Source organism: Babylonia areolata, chromosome 12 (assembly GCF_041734735.1).
Source record: "Babylonia areolata isolate BAREFJ2019XMU chromosome 12, ASM4173473v1, whole genome shotgun sequence".
NCBI classification, from domain to species: domain Eukaryota; kingdom Metazoa; phylum Mollusca; class Gastropoda; order Neogastropoda; family Buccinidae; genus Babylonia; species Babylonia areolata.
The window spans coordinates 42,036,513-42,051,473 of NC_134887.1; the positions used below are offsets into that span (position 1 = coordinate 42,036,513).

Below are 14,961 nucleotides of genomic sequence, written 5' to 3' on the forward strand. Positions count from 1 at the left end.
AAATAAAACAGAACTGGGTGACATGAACAGGGAAAATCAGAGACTGGTGTTGATAACTTCAGTAATTTTGGTGCCAGCTGGCACCCTTTGAAAGAAAGTTTGACTTGCACCATACTGGGGGAGGGAAGTGGAAACAGCGCCGGTCAGAAATGTAGAAAGTCGCAATAGCCGAGTGGTTTCAGCGTTGGACTTTCAATCTGAGGTCTTGGGTTCGAATCACGGTAACGGCGCCTGGTGGGTAAAGGGTGGAGATTTTTCCGATCTCCCAGGTCAACATATGTGCAGACCTGCTAGTGCCTGAACCCCCTTCGTGTGTATACGCGCGCAGAAGATCAAATACGCACGTTACAGATCCTGTAACCTATGTCAGTGTTCGGTGGGTTATGGGGACAGGTCTCCGCTCTCAGCTCTTTCAAGTCTGGCCTTAAAACCCACCTCATCACACGATAGCCTCCCTCCCCTGCCTCTTCCTTGTCTTCAGTTTCTTCAGTTTTAGAGTTATGCATGCGTGTGAATGACTGGTGTGAAAGCGCTTAGATTTGTCTGTGCACAAGATTCAGCGCTATATAAATACCATTATTATTATTATTAAATACCCAGCATGCGTGAACCATGATAGAGTCATCGGCAAGTCGATGTTATCGTGTAACGGAAAGAAGAAGAAGAAGTCGAAAACAAAAAGAGGCCAGCAAATTTTGTATGATGGACGGAGAGCGACGTGTGTGAGAGAGACCACTCTTTGATTCAGTACAACAGTATGAACACGATAGTGCTCACCGGCTTTCAACCACTCCTGGAGCCAGTTGCTTTGCTCGGACGGAAGAGCCTAGCATGGTCGTAACCCGCTACTAACTGTGTGTAGTATGGAACTGACCAGTGGCGTAGTTCGGTCAACGTAGGCATTTAGTCACGTGTAACTGTCAACAAGTTAGAACCAAGCAATGCAACTGGCACCTGGGGAAGAGGCCATCAACAAGAAACTCCATAATCTTCTTCTTCTTCTCTCGTGGGCTGCAACTCCCACGTTCACTCGTATGTACAAGAGTGGGCTTTTACGTGTGTGACCGTTTTTTACCCCGCCATGTGGGCAGCCATACTCCGTTTTCGGGGATACATTACAGTCTAATATGATGTAGTGTTGCCTCTGTCTGGCTTCAGGTAAGGCCCCATCTTCATGGTGTCGGCCTGGAGGTCTCTTCGCCAAGTGTTTCTCCGTCAGCCTCTCTTGTCTCCTCTTGGGGGTTTCCTGTCAGGGCCTGTTGCGTGACGTTTGTCGCTGGTTTTCGTAGCGTGTGCCCGATCCATCCTGACCGTTTTCTTCCAATTTCGTTCTCAGCTGGCAGTTGTCTTTTTCTCTCTTCTCCTGGGGGTTCGGTGTGAGGGCCTGTGTGGTGATGCCTGACGCTGCCTTTCGTTGCGTGTGCCCTTGTGTGTGGACTGGTGCAGTGGTCTAAATGGAGATGGCGGATGAAGCCAGCAGAAATCCTAGAGGAATATCTGTACGTCACGACCAATACTTTCTGCTGCAGAGAGCGACGTTCGCGACAGGCACAACAGCCGAGTGGTCCAAGCGTTAGGTTTTCAGTGTAGGAATCCTTGGTTCCAGTCCCGCCCACGGCGCGTAGTGGGTTACTGATGGAGATTTTCCCGACCTGTCAGGTTAACATAATTCCTGCTGGGGCCTGAACCCTCTTCGTGTGCATATGCATGCAGAAGATAAAACGCGCGCGTTAAAGATTTCATAATTCCATCTCAGCGTTCGGTTGGCTATGGAAACATGAACATATTCTTGCATGCAGTCCACCGAAAACGGAGTATGGCTGCCTACATGGCAGAAACGGTCACGCATGTATGGAAGAGCCAGCTTGTAAACTGTTTGAGTGAACGTGGGAGTTGAAGCCCATGAACGCTGAAGAAGAAGAGTGACTCTTGCCTGACAGACAGCCAGTCGTGTCCGACTATGACCATCAGGACAGCAGATGAGGCAAATACTGTCCTGGCTGGATAAGTCTAGGATTGTATTATAACGGAAAGTGTCTTACACAAGTTACATCCCCACTCTCTCAGCGAAGAGGACTTTAGGACAGTCGGCGTTGAAGATGGTCCCCAAAGGCCAGCTAGTCCCTAAGGCTGCAGCACTGAGAGCGAGTGCAGTCTTGCCTGATAGTTTTTGAGTCATAGTCCTTCACAGAAGACTAAGCTGTAAATGAATTTCTGTTACAGTGAAGAATCCATTGAACATTCAGCTCTCGCTTTGCTTTTGGCCCAACTGTAAGCTAATGTCAGTCTCTGGTATCAACCAAACATTGAGCCTAATTGACTAACGCCCAAAACGTCAAGTTGTTGGGGGCTAGGGTCTTGGTTCGGTGAAGGTTGAGTCATGGATGTCTGTACGGTTTGGAGGGGTGAGTCATGGATGTCTGTACGGTTTGGAGGTCCGGCTTATGTTCCGAAAGAGAGTCCTGGCTGTCAAACGTGGAGTGACGGTCCAAGGGGGGGATGATGCTCTGGTGTGTTCTTCTGGTGTTCCGAGGGAGAAGTCCTGGTTGTCCGTCTGCTGAGAGGTGATGGTCTTGGTTGTTGCTCGTCCTGGGTGTGAGGTGCTTCTTGGCCGGGGGTGGAGCCAGGGATTACTCTGTCTCGGTTTGCTGTTTCTGTTCCCTGTTGTAAGTTGAGTGGCGATCAATGAGCAGAAAGGGGATGGGTGGGAGGGACAAAAAGGATGAGAATGAAGTGAAAGGGCAGGGCAGGGCAGAACAGGACAGGGCAAGGCCGGGCAGGGCAGGGCAGGGCACGCCAGGGCAGGGTAGGGCACTTCAGGGCAGGGCAGGGCACGCCAGGGCAGGCAGGGCAGGGCACGCCAGGGCAGGGCAGTGAGTGGATTTTTGCAGGCCGATATTGGATCACTTAATGTCGGCAGAGTTTGCTGGGGAGAGACGTGTGGATGGACAAGCTGGCTGTGTGACAGACTGGACAGAGGGGAAAAACAGAGTGCTCGTGCTTTTGGAATCACTGGCAAGGTGACTGTATTTCATGGCTGTGTGACAGACTGGACAGAGGGGAAAAACAGAGTGCTCGTGCTTTTGGAATCACTGGCAAGGTGACTGTGTATTTCATGGCTGTGTGACAGACTGGACAGAGGGGAAAAATCATAGTGCTCGTGCTTTTGGAATCACTGGCAAGGTGACTGTGTATTTCATGGCTGTGTGACACACTGGACAGAGGGGAAAAATCATAGTGCTCGTGCTTTTGGAATCACTGGCAAGGTGACTGTGTATTTCATGGCTGTGTGACAGACTGGACAGAGGGGAAAAACAGAGTGCTCGTGCTTTTGGAATCACTGGCAAGGTGACTGTGTATTTCATGTTCAAAGAGTTACTGTCCCTGACTATCAGGTTTTTTTGTTTTTTGGTGGTTCTTTTTTGTTTAGTTTTTTTTAAGCTGCTTGCTCCATAACACCTCTTGTGTTTAGCAGATCAAATCACACATTTGCTGACATTAAAAAAACAAAACAAAACAACCCCCCCAAAACATTTGGATGTGTGAAAGGACAGTATTTGAAAAGTGCAAGACACTCGGAATTGTTTCTAAAGGTTTTGTTGGTTGTTTTTTTCAAGGTTCGGTCCATTTTAGGTCAACATCTGAAGAAGACTCAGTAGGGGGAAGAAGAAGAATATCAACTTTTGCCAAGGCTTAGTTTACACTGCATCTCCACTCTTCCTTTAATGACTCCTGTTCCAACCACAGTGAGTGACGATTAGTAAACAGACGGGGATGGGTGGTGATTGGGGGGAGGAGGGGGTGGGGAGTGGAGGGGAATTTGTGGTGGGGGGGGGGAGGTGGGAATGGGGGGGGGAGGTGGGAATGGGGGGGGGGAGGTGGGAATGGGGGGGGGGGAGGTGGGGGGAGGTGGGAATGGGGGGGGGGAGGTGGGAATGGGGGAGGTGGGAATGGGGGGGGGGGAGGTGGGAATGGGGGGGGGGGGGGGGGGGGGGGCTGGGGGATGGCGTGTGCTGGAGCGCTGGCTGTGGTGAGTGGCGTTTAGCAGGGCCCATATTGGATTACTTTGGTGTCGGCGGAGAGTTCGCTGCTGGGGAGACGTGTGTCGATGGACTGTCAGGGCTGAGAAAGAGGGGGGGGCAGCTTGCACTGTTCCCACACGCAACACACGGCACTGCTCTTCTGTCTGTCCTGCTGCCCTGTTCTGTCTGTGCAGCCCGGTCTGTCTGTGTCTCTGCGTCAGTCTGGTCTTTTTTTGGCTCTCTGTCTCTGGTTCTATATGTCGCCGGCTTTCTGTTTCTGTCCGTGTGTATGCGTATCTCTCTCTGTCTCTGTCTCTTGTCTCTGCCTCTCTGTCTCTGTCTCTCTGTGTCTCTGTCTCTCTCTCTGTCTCTCTCTGTGTCTCTGTCTGTCTCACTCTCTCTGTCTCTCTCTATCTCTCTCCCTCTTTCTCTCTCTCATTTGCATTTTCATTATCAGTTGTTTATGCAAATTTTCGACAGCACAACAGCTCATCACAACATGCATGCACGCACGCACACGCATATACGCACACACACATAAACAACACTCACACACATACACACACCACAGCCGTTATCACTATGATCAAACACACGCAAGGGCAAGAGTGTGTGTGTGTGTGTGTGTGTGTGTGTGTGTGTGTGTGTGTGTGTGTGTGTGTGTGCGCGCGCGCACACACACACACTCACTCACTCACTCACACACACACACACACACACACACACACACACACACACCACACCACACCACACCACAACACAAAACAACAATCCACAACACATACAGAAGCCATACATGACCAGGCAAGGTAAGTTATATTTCCTGAACAGACGCTGAGAACAACAGTGGAATGAATTCTCATACGTTCTGTATTCCTGCAGCTTTGTGAAGCAGAGGAAGGAACAAAATTACCCTTATCATCATCCCAACCCCCCCCCCCCACACACACACACACACATCACACCACCACCATCACCACACTCATCCCACCCCTTTAGAGCCCCCCCAACCCCCCCCCCCGTTGTTACCTCCTTTGATTAAAGGGGTGGTGGGGAGAGTTTGGCAGAGGGGAGTAGGGTTAGGTGGAGGTGGGGGGGGGGAGGAGGATGGTGGGTGAAGGGGGTGAGATCGTGGAGGAGGATTTATCGATCCCTGTCTCCGATTTACTCTGACAACCCCCCACCCCCCCCACTCCCCAGCCACCGCCCCTCAGCCCCCCTTCCTGGAAACATCCTGGGGAGAGAGGGAGAGAGAGAGAGAGGGGGGGGAACACACACACACACACACACACACACACACACACACACGCACGCACGCACGCACACACCACACACACACACACACACACACACAAAGAGGCAGACGGCGAGAGGAGAGAGAGAGAGGAGAAAAGAAAATATACAAAGAGAGAGAAGGAGATAGGGAGAGACAGAGATAAAGAGAGAGAGAAAGATGGAGAGAAAGAAAGAGTGAGGGAGAGAGAGAGACTGAGCTGAAGAGGAGAGAGAGAACGGGAAAGGAGAGGGAGGGAGAGAGACAGACAGATGAACAGGCAGGCAGACAAACAGACAGACACAGGTACAGAGAGAAAGAGAGCTAAACATCCACGTTCAAGATAGAGACAGATACAGAGATACACAGAAAGGAGAGGAGAAAGAGAGGAGAGAGAGAGGGGGTGGGGTGTCTGTGTGTGTGTGTACAGAGATACACAGAAAGGAGAGGAGAAAGAGAGGAGAGAGAGAGGGGGTGGGGTGTCTGTGGGGGTGGGGGTGGGGGGGTGAGGGGGGTAAGATTAATGAGAAATGGAGACAGAGACCAAGTTGAGTGAGAGAGGGGAAAAGTCAAGGAGAGAGAGAGACAGACAGAGGGAGAGGGAGAGACAGAGATAGAGAGGGAGAGAGAGGAAGAGAGACACAGAGAGAAAGAGACAGAGAGAGAGAGGGAGAGAGAGACACAGAGAGAAAGAGACAGAGAGAGAGAGGGAGAGAGACACAGAGAGAGAGGTGGGTAGTCAAGGTGGAAAAGAGATAAACATCCTCAGTCCGCGCTAAACCGTTAAAAAAATAAAATTTAAAAAAAAAGCTAATTCCACCTGCACCCCTTCCTCCTTCCCGTCTTCCTACACCCCCCAACCCCTCCCCACAGCCTGTCACCTGCCCCCCTCCCCCACCCCCACCTCATCATATCTCCCCCACCCCCTTCCCCTCTCTCTGTGAAGAGGTGATCCTGTATTGATCCGATCCGCAGCAGCAGCAGCAGCATCTCTCTGTTGCTCTCTTTGCCGCCACTGGCCTCCGGGTGGTGGAAAGGGGTGGAATGGGGTGGGGTGGTGGAGAGGTGCTGGGGGAGGGGGGAAGGGAGGGAGGGAAGGAAAGATCGATCACTGTGTCTGCAAAGAGAGTTCGGAATCCTCCAGATTTGGAAGGAAGGGGGAGGGTGTGCGGGGGGAGGCTTGAAGGGTTTAGCGGATGGAGAATGAAGAGAGTGGCAGGGTGTGTGGGGGTGGCGGTGGGCGGTGGCTGGAGCTGGGGGTTGGGGGCGTAAGGGTTAGGGTTGGGGCAGTTTGTGCCTCCTGAGGGTCGGTTTTGTTGGATTACACAGATTCTTCGACTGGGAAAAGTTCGCGACGAGATGCTTGCTTTCTGTTGTTTCTCTCTCTCTCTCTCTCTGTCTGTCTGTCTGTCTCTGTGTGTGTGTGTGTGTGTGTGTGTGTGTGTGTGTGTGTGTGTGTGTGTAAAGCCAGAAGCAGACAGTGACGAAGATGGTTTGGTGGGGAGAGACATAGCTGTTGTGTTTGTCTCTATCATTTCGTTATGCTCATTCTGCTGTCAGGTGGAGGGAGGGGAGGGGGGAGTCAGAGAGAGAGAGAGAAGCAGGATGGGGATTGGGGGACGGATGGACGGATGAAAAAACAACCGGAAAAGAAAAGAGTGTTGTTTGTTTGCCTCGGGAGAGACGTGGTTGTGCGTCATTTTTCGCTCTACTTTTTTTCTGTTCTTCATTATATGTCAGGCTGGATTTTTTCTTTTTAAACAATTGTTGTTGGGTTGTTTTTTCCTGTAAGGGATTTTTCCCCCTATTTCTTTAACAAGACAGAATAGCACACACGTCTCGTTTCACAGAACTTACCAGTTTAATCCATTGTGCAGAGGTACACAATTTCACTACCTGACCGGGACACACACACACACACACAAAGAGGGAGAGAGAATACACACACACACACACACACACACACACACACACACACACACACACACACACACACACACGTATAGATACAGCTGTTAAGAGTTCCTACCTGTGTGGAGAGGTAGTGCAGTGTTCCCAGAGAGGTGATCGTGCCTGCAATACATTAATTGTTCCTGACCCTACAGTCATCGTGTGATGGTGCTATCCGCTTTGTCTGTCCGATTCGGTCTTCATCATCGTCTTTATTTACCGCACTTGTCCGCACCGGCGCTCACGTGCACGCACGAACGAACACACACACACGCATACAGCCACACACACACGCATACAGCCACACACACACACACACAATACGTACATACCATTGAAATATTTTAAGTTCCCAAGTCAGTTTAGACTGTTGTTACTTATGGCTTCAGCGCATGAACAAACTATGAGAAATCTATCAATTTATCTGTATAAATCGTTTAAGCTCCGATCTGTTCTTATGTCTTAGCGTATCCAGTAACGACTACATACGGACGATGTGTATAACGTAACTGATCGTTATTAGCCACGCATGTAAGAGTTATTATTTAGCGTATATCATATATCATTTAGGTGTATAAATGTCAATTGAATACGATATGTTTCATGGTGTGTATTATGTATTACTAAGGTGAGGGCATATTAATTAGAAATAAGGCATGATATATTTATGTTATCTGAACGAATGTCATTTTTCAATGCACGATGCGATGTCTATGAAGAATTTGTGACACCCTTTCGTAAGGGGCAATGGCCTATAAATGAATAAACCATTCATTCATTCACTCCCTCTCTTTCTCTTTCTGTCTCTCCCTCTTCCTCTCTCTCTGTATCTCTCTCCCACTCATAATGAAGTATTGTTATTATCATCACCATCATTGTTATCATCATCATCATCATCATAATTTATTATTATCACCATCACCATCACCATCATCATCATCAACAACAACATCATCATCATCATGATTTACAACAGCGTCATCCCTATGATAATCACTGTCCTGCTGACGGTGTTTCCAGGGGGGATCACCGGGGGCCTGGAGATCTGCATCACGTTCCCCACGGAGTACGTCAAGACCCAGCTGCAGCTGGATGAGCGGTCCGGGGTGCAGAAGCGCTACACGGGGCCCTGGAACTGCGTCACGGTCACCGTCAAGGAGCACGGCATCCGGGGGCTGTACCGAGGCCTCAGCGTCCTGCTCTACGGCTCCATCCCCAAGTCAGCCGTCAGGTAGGTCCGCCTGGGGGTTGGAGGCTGACGTTGGAGGAATCGTGTGAGAGTTTGGACGTTTGGAGGAAGGTTGGTGAGGAGTTTTGTGGAAGGTGGGGAGTTAGGAGGAAGGTGGGGAGTTAGGATAAAGGTGGGGAGTTAGGATGAAGGTGGGGAGTTAGGATGAAGGTGGGGAGTTTGGAGGAATCGTGTGAGAGTTTGGATGAAGGTGGGGAGTTAGGATGAAGGTGGGGAGTTTGGAGGAAGGTGGGGAGTTAGGATGAAGGTGGGGAGTTTGGATGCAGGTGGGGAGTTTGGATGAAGGTGGGGAGTTTGGAGGAAGGTGGGGAGTTTGGAGGAAGGTGGGGAGTTAGGATGAAGGTGGGGAGTTTGGAGGAAGGTGGGGAGTTTGGAGGAAGGTGGGGAGTTAGGAGGAAGGTGGGGAGTTTGGAGGAAGGTGGGGAGTGGAAAATTTGGAGGAAGGAGGAAAGTTTTGTGGAAGGTGGGGAGTTTTGTCGAAGGTGCGGAATATTGAGGAAGGTGGGGAGTTTGGGTGGAAGGTGGGGAGTTTGGAGGAACGTGGGGAGTTTGGAGGAAGGTGGGGAGTTTGGAGAAAGGTGGGGAGTTTGGAGGAATCGTGTGAGAGTTCGGAGGAAGGTGGGAAGTGTGGTTCATTGAGAGTCCCCCCCTCCACAGTCACACCCTGGTTCTATCAGTGTGGTGGGCGGCAGGGGTGGGGCGGGTTGGGTTGGTTGGGAAGGGGGTATTGCCAGAGGTTGGGGGATTTAAGGCTGGTTTAAACCGGCATTTTTAAAATGGAAGGCGCGGAGGACGTGCAGCAGTGGGTTATTTCTGAAGTTCTGAAGATGAAGGTTTTGATTTGCTGAGTTTTCAGGACAAAATTAATGTCGAAGGCATAGGTTAGGGTTCGCTTAGTTTTCAGGACAAAATGAATGTCGAAGGCATAGGTTTGGGTTCGCAAAGTTTTCAGGACAAAATGAATGTTGAAGGCATATATTTGGGTTCACTAAGTTTTCAGGATTTGCGTGGTCTTCAGTACAAAATTAACGTCGAAGACGAAGGTTTGCGCTCAGTTTGCAGAACAGAATTACCGCCGAGTGTGAAATTCAGTTTGGTTCGGTCATTTTACAGAACAAAATTAACGTGGAAGGTGAAAAAGTAAGTTTGGTTCGCTCATTTTACAGAACAAAATTAACGTGGAAGGTGATAAAGTAAGTTTGGTTCGGTCATTTTACAGAACAAAATTAACGTGGAAGGTGAAAAAGTAAGTTTGGTTCGCTCATTTTACAGAACAAAATTAACGTGGAAGGTGATAAAGTAAGTTTGGTTCGCTCAGTTTTCAAAATCCAAATTGACGTCCAAGATGGAAGGTTTGGGCGGGGTGCTGGGGCTTCCTTCAGGACAAAATCCGTGCTCTGAACTGCTTGCAAAGGACAGTGGAGTGAAGGTCACTCGAACGCTGGCTGTGGCTCGACACTTGAAAACTGGATTTTACACGTACACGCACGGATGTGCAGGCATGCTACTTATATACATAGCCTATACGTACGTGTGTTCGCATACACTAACACATTCAGAAAAGGTCGGATACTGACACATTGGGATGGACTGACATACGCGCATTCGCACGCGTTTACGTAATCTAAAGTATATTTACACACACACACACACACACACACACACACACACACACACACACGCACGCACGCACGCACGCATGCACGCACACACATACACACACTATGCATAAAACAAAAGACGGCACACCTGAATTCCTGGGCCCACATACAAGAAAAGAGCCAAGACAGTGTGTTGACGGGTGTGACAGATTTACATTCATTAACCTTGATGGTACAGGTGGCTGTCACTTGGCTGATAACAAAAAGCACAGTGCACGTGTACGTTTGGTACACGGCCTTCTGTTCAATCTGTACCTTGGACTCTCCCACTCTCTCTCTTTCTCTGTCTGTCTTTCTCTCCCCCCCCCCCCCCCCCCCCCCCCCCCCCCCCCCCCCCCCCCCCCCCCCCCCCCCCCCCCCTGCTCGTCTCTCTCTCTCTCTCTCTCGCTCCCCCTCTCCTTCTCCCAATCCCCCCCTCTCTTTCACCCTCCCTCTCTGTCACTCTCTCCCTCTCTTTCTCTCTCTCTCCTTGTTTCTTCCTCCCTCCCTCCTCCCTCCCTCTCAGTCTTTCTCTGTGAACCAGTCCAGATCTTGGAACAGACGTGAACAGACGAAAACAAGAGTCAGGAATCTATCACCACAGCTATGCAGATCGCTGAACTGGAACAGCAGGACAGCTGAAACATCGACACACAAAATTCGAATGGACGTTATAAATATGAAGTTGTGGTGTCTCCGAACATGGATTTACGTCATACCGACTTACGTGTTCAGAATACGTCATTCTATCTTCCATTCCTTGTACGATTTCCTCGATACGCCCAGATGTATTTCTGTGACAAGCAGTAATCATCGACCAGAGGAAGTATTTTGATACAAGACAAGGCAAGACAGTGCAATGCAATGCAATACAATACAATGCTACGCAACTCAACGCGACACAACACAATATACTACAAACAGTAAGCTTACAGAACAGTATAACACAATGCAATACAATGGAATACCAATACATTGCAATACAACACAACACAACATTGTCAGTCGAACTGGAAATCATTAACCTGTGCTCCAAAAGACATCGTCACCCACACTACACACACGCGCGCGCGCTTCTATGAGAGCACATTCTGCAGTGCGAAGGGCAAGGGTCAAGGTTCAGGGACATATATCTGGTGACACAGATGACACAAACAAAAGATAACGAGAAAAGAAGGCAATATCAGCTTGTCTGTCTGTCTGTCTGTCTGTCTGTCTGTCTGTCTGTCGGTTGTGGACATGACGAAGCCGGGCACTGCGTATCTTGCTGAATGCACAGCACAGCGCAGCATAGGACAGCACAGCACAGCACAGTACAGTACAGCACAGCACAGCACAGCACAGCACAGTACAGCACAGCATAGCACAGCGCAGCATAGCACAGCACAGCGCAGCATAGCACAGCACAGCGCAGCATAGGACAGCACAGCACAGCATAGCACAGCATAGCACAGCACAGCACAGCATAGCACAGTACAGCACAGCATAGGACAGCACAGCACAGCATAGCACAGTACAGCACAGCACAGCATAGCACAGGACAGCACAGCATAGCACAGCACAGCATAGGACAGCACAGCACAGCACAGCGCAGCATAGGACAGCACAGCACAGCATAGCACAGTACAGCACAGCACAGCACAGCATAGCACAGCACAGCACAGCGCAGCATAGGACAGCACAGCACAGCACAGCACAGCGCAGCATAGCACAGTACAGCACAGCACAGCGCAGCATAGGACAGCACAGCACATCACAGCACAGCGCAGCATAGGACAGCACAGCACAGCGCAGCATAGGACAGCACAGCATAGCACAGTACAGCACAGCACAGCATAGCACAGTACAGCACAGCACAGCACAGCATAGCACAGCGCAGCATAGGACAGCACAGCACAGCATAGCACAGCACAGCACAGCATAGCACAGTACAGCACAGCACAGCACAGCACAGCATAGGACAGCACAGCACAGCACAGCACAGCATAGCACAGTACAGCACAGCATAGCACAGTACAGCACAGCATAGCACAGGACACCACAGCATAGCACAGTACAGCACAACACAGGACAGCAAAGCACAGCACAACACAGCATAGCACGACAGCACAGCATAGCACAACACAGCATTGCACAACACAGGACAACACAGCATAGCACAATACAACAGCACAGCACAACACAGCATAGCACATCAGCACAGCATAGCACAACAGCACAGCATAGCACAACTCAGGACAACACAGCACAGCACAGCACAACACTTTTTTTTTTAATTCATCCTATTGGACAATATTTTGTAGTATTCAGTGCAGCGCAATACAATACAATACAATACAATACAATACAATGCAATACAGTGCAATGTGATGCAATCTAACACACTGCAGCTCAATCATTAATCTTTGTCAATCTAATTGGAAATCAATAATCTGTGCACCCAAAAGCATCGTCAGTCATAGCACACACACACGTCCCTCAGCCCATAGTCTACAGTGTGAAGGGCAGAGGTCAAGGTTCAGGGACACTCATACACCTGGCGAGACAGTGATACAAACACAAGATAACAAGGACACACACACACACACACACACACACACACAGCATCACCACCACCACCACCATCAACAACAACAACAACAAAACGAAACAATAAAAACGTGGTCAGCATGTCTGTCTGTCCGTCTGTCTGTCCGTGTGTCCGTCTGTCTGTCAGACTGACCGTTGCGGACATGGTGAAGCCGGACAGTGTGTAGAACTTGCTGGACCACGTTCTCAGTTTGTTCAAGTGTCTCAAGGTCAGCGCTTTTATCTTGGCTTTGGCCCACAGGTGTGGAACTGGCTGCCCTTCAGCACTGCGTCACCGTGATTCCCCAGTTTAGTTTAAAAAAAAGAAAGTCTTTGGAAACTAACCTCTACCGCTTTGCTATCCATCGTTTCTTTGTTTTGATTTGTCACTTTGTCCCGTGCGACAGTGCTGGGTTGGAAAAAAAGAAAATTGGGGTCAACTTGACCCCTCGAATACGTCATGATTTTCGCTGTTTTTTTGTTGTTGTTTTTTGGGTTTTTTTCTTTTTTTTTCTTTTTCCCTTTCTTTCTGTGCGTGTGTGCGTGTGTGCGTGTGTACGTGTGTACGCGCGTGTGAGTGTGTGTTCCTTCCCTCCCTCGTAGTCAGCTCAGGTTGTTTTCTTTTTCTCGTGCATGTGTATCTGCACGTTGTTAAGCTGAGCTACAGGTCTGATAAGAACTCACCTGTCGATGTCGTGGGCATCGTAAGATGCTTCAATCACTGGCAGTTGCACCCAGTCAGGGAGAGGTGGTTTCTTTTCCAGTTCCTGCTCCATTCATTTTGGAGTGAGGAGGTTTTTGCCGATTCGGTTCGGGTTTGGGGCCTCCAGTGCCACTACGTTTCCTGGGTCCGTGTCCGACCAGGAGGTCTGGACCTACATTCTAGTTCCAGGGATTTAATCTCCCTTATGTTGTTTTTTTTTTGTTTTTTTTCCCTCACGAGCTCTTGAGCTCCGAAGAGTGTTCCGACGAGTCCCGCACGTTCCCCGAGTGTTAAGGTCGTCTTGGACTCGCGCAATCCACCTTCCCCAGCCTCCGCCGTTGTCCTGGGTACCCGCAGCCTTCCCTGCGCCTGTGAATTCCCTGAGTCTGTCACAGGGGTGTCCCCGACGCACATGAAGATTGCCGCTTTGCATGCCCTGTCTGCAGAAGGACTGGGACTCTCCGTGGTCGCCGGCATCTTGGGTTGTCTGTGGCATGGACCCTCGTGTTCAGAACCAATGCGAGCCGTACATGGACGGTAGAGGATGCGTGTGCATGTGTGAGAGCAGTGCACAAGAGGGGTGAGTGTGTGTTCGAGCGAATGTGATTTATTTATTTATTTTTCTCTTTCCCACTTTAAAAAACAAAGAAAGCATGAAATGATGTGGCGATTTGTATTAGCGGGTTAGTAAGTTTGGGGAGGGGGGGATTAAGGGAAATAGTTTAGGCCTCACTGCTGTTTCGGTTGTCAGTATGTGTGAATGAGTGAATAACGTTTGGTATTGTGTATGAATTCTTGGCGTTGGCTGCACTTAATTGAGCGTGCGAGGATCCGGAGACCCATTTTTCTTCAATTTCTTTTCTTAGATTGCGCAGGGCCGGTCGGGTTGTAGGTGGGTCCTCAACCTTTACCGGTCACGTGACACAATGTGCTTCTTGAACGTGTGTGTGTGTGTGTGTGTGTGCGTGCGTGTGTGTGGGTTTATGTTAGTATGTGTATTGAGAAAGAGTGATAGAGACAGAGATAGAGATAGTGTGTGTATGTGTGTGCGTGCATGCGTACGTGCGTGCGTGCAAGTGTAGTAGTCTTCAGTTTAACGTCTTCCACTTTAAGTGATATTAGACGTGCAAGTGTCTGTGTGCTTGTGTGCGTGCGTGTGCGCGTTCGTGTCCGTGTGTTTATGTGTGTGTATGCTTAAAAACCAAAAGAGCGTATAAATTCTTTTTTCTTCCTTCCCCACCCCCATATTATTTCAGCGACTAAAGGAGACCAAGGTGGTTTGCATGTTGACAGGAGAGAGAGAGAGAGAGAGAGAGAGATGAATTTCCCAGTACCATGGAGGACACACATAAATTATGAACAGGGTGTTGGAAAGGGGGGTGGGGCGGAAGTAGGTTTCTGACAGTCACCAAGCAGACCTGCCGACACAGAGAGAGAGGAAGTGTGTGTGTGTGTGTGTGGGCGGCGTGTATGTCTGTGTGTATGCGAATGTACACAAACGCGTGTGCAAGTTTTTAAAAAAAAAAAAAAAAAAGAGAAAAGAAACGCGTTTTTTT

The 14,961-nt window shown here is 49.6% G+C and overlaps 1 protein-coding gene across 1 annotated transcript in view; it reads left to right on the top strand.

The window, feature by feature from the left end:
* The window catches only part of LOC143288639 (tricarboxylate transport protein, mitochondrial-like), an 80,537-nt gene that overhangs the window by 47,531 nt on the left and 18,045 nt on the right, over positions 1-14,961 (top strand). The window contains exon 2 of the mRNA XM_076597302.1: positions 8,266-8,476. Coding sequence (XP_076453417.1) covers positions 8,266-8,476 — 211 coding nt within the window. The remainder of the gene's footprint in view (positions 1-8,265; positions 8,477-14,961) is intronic.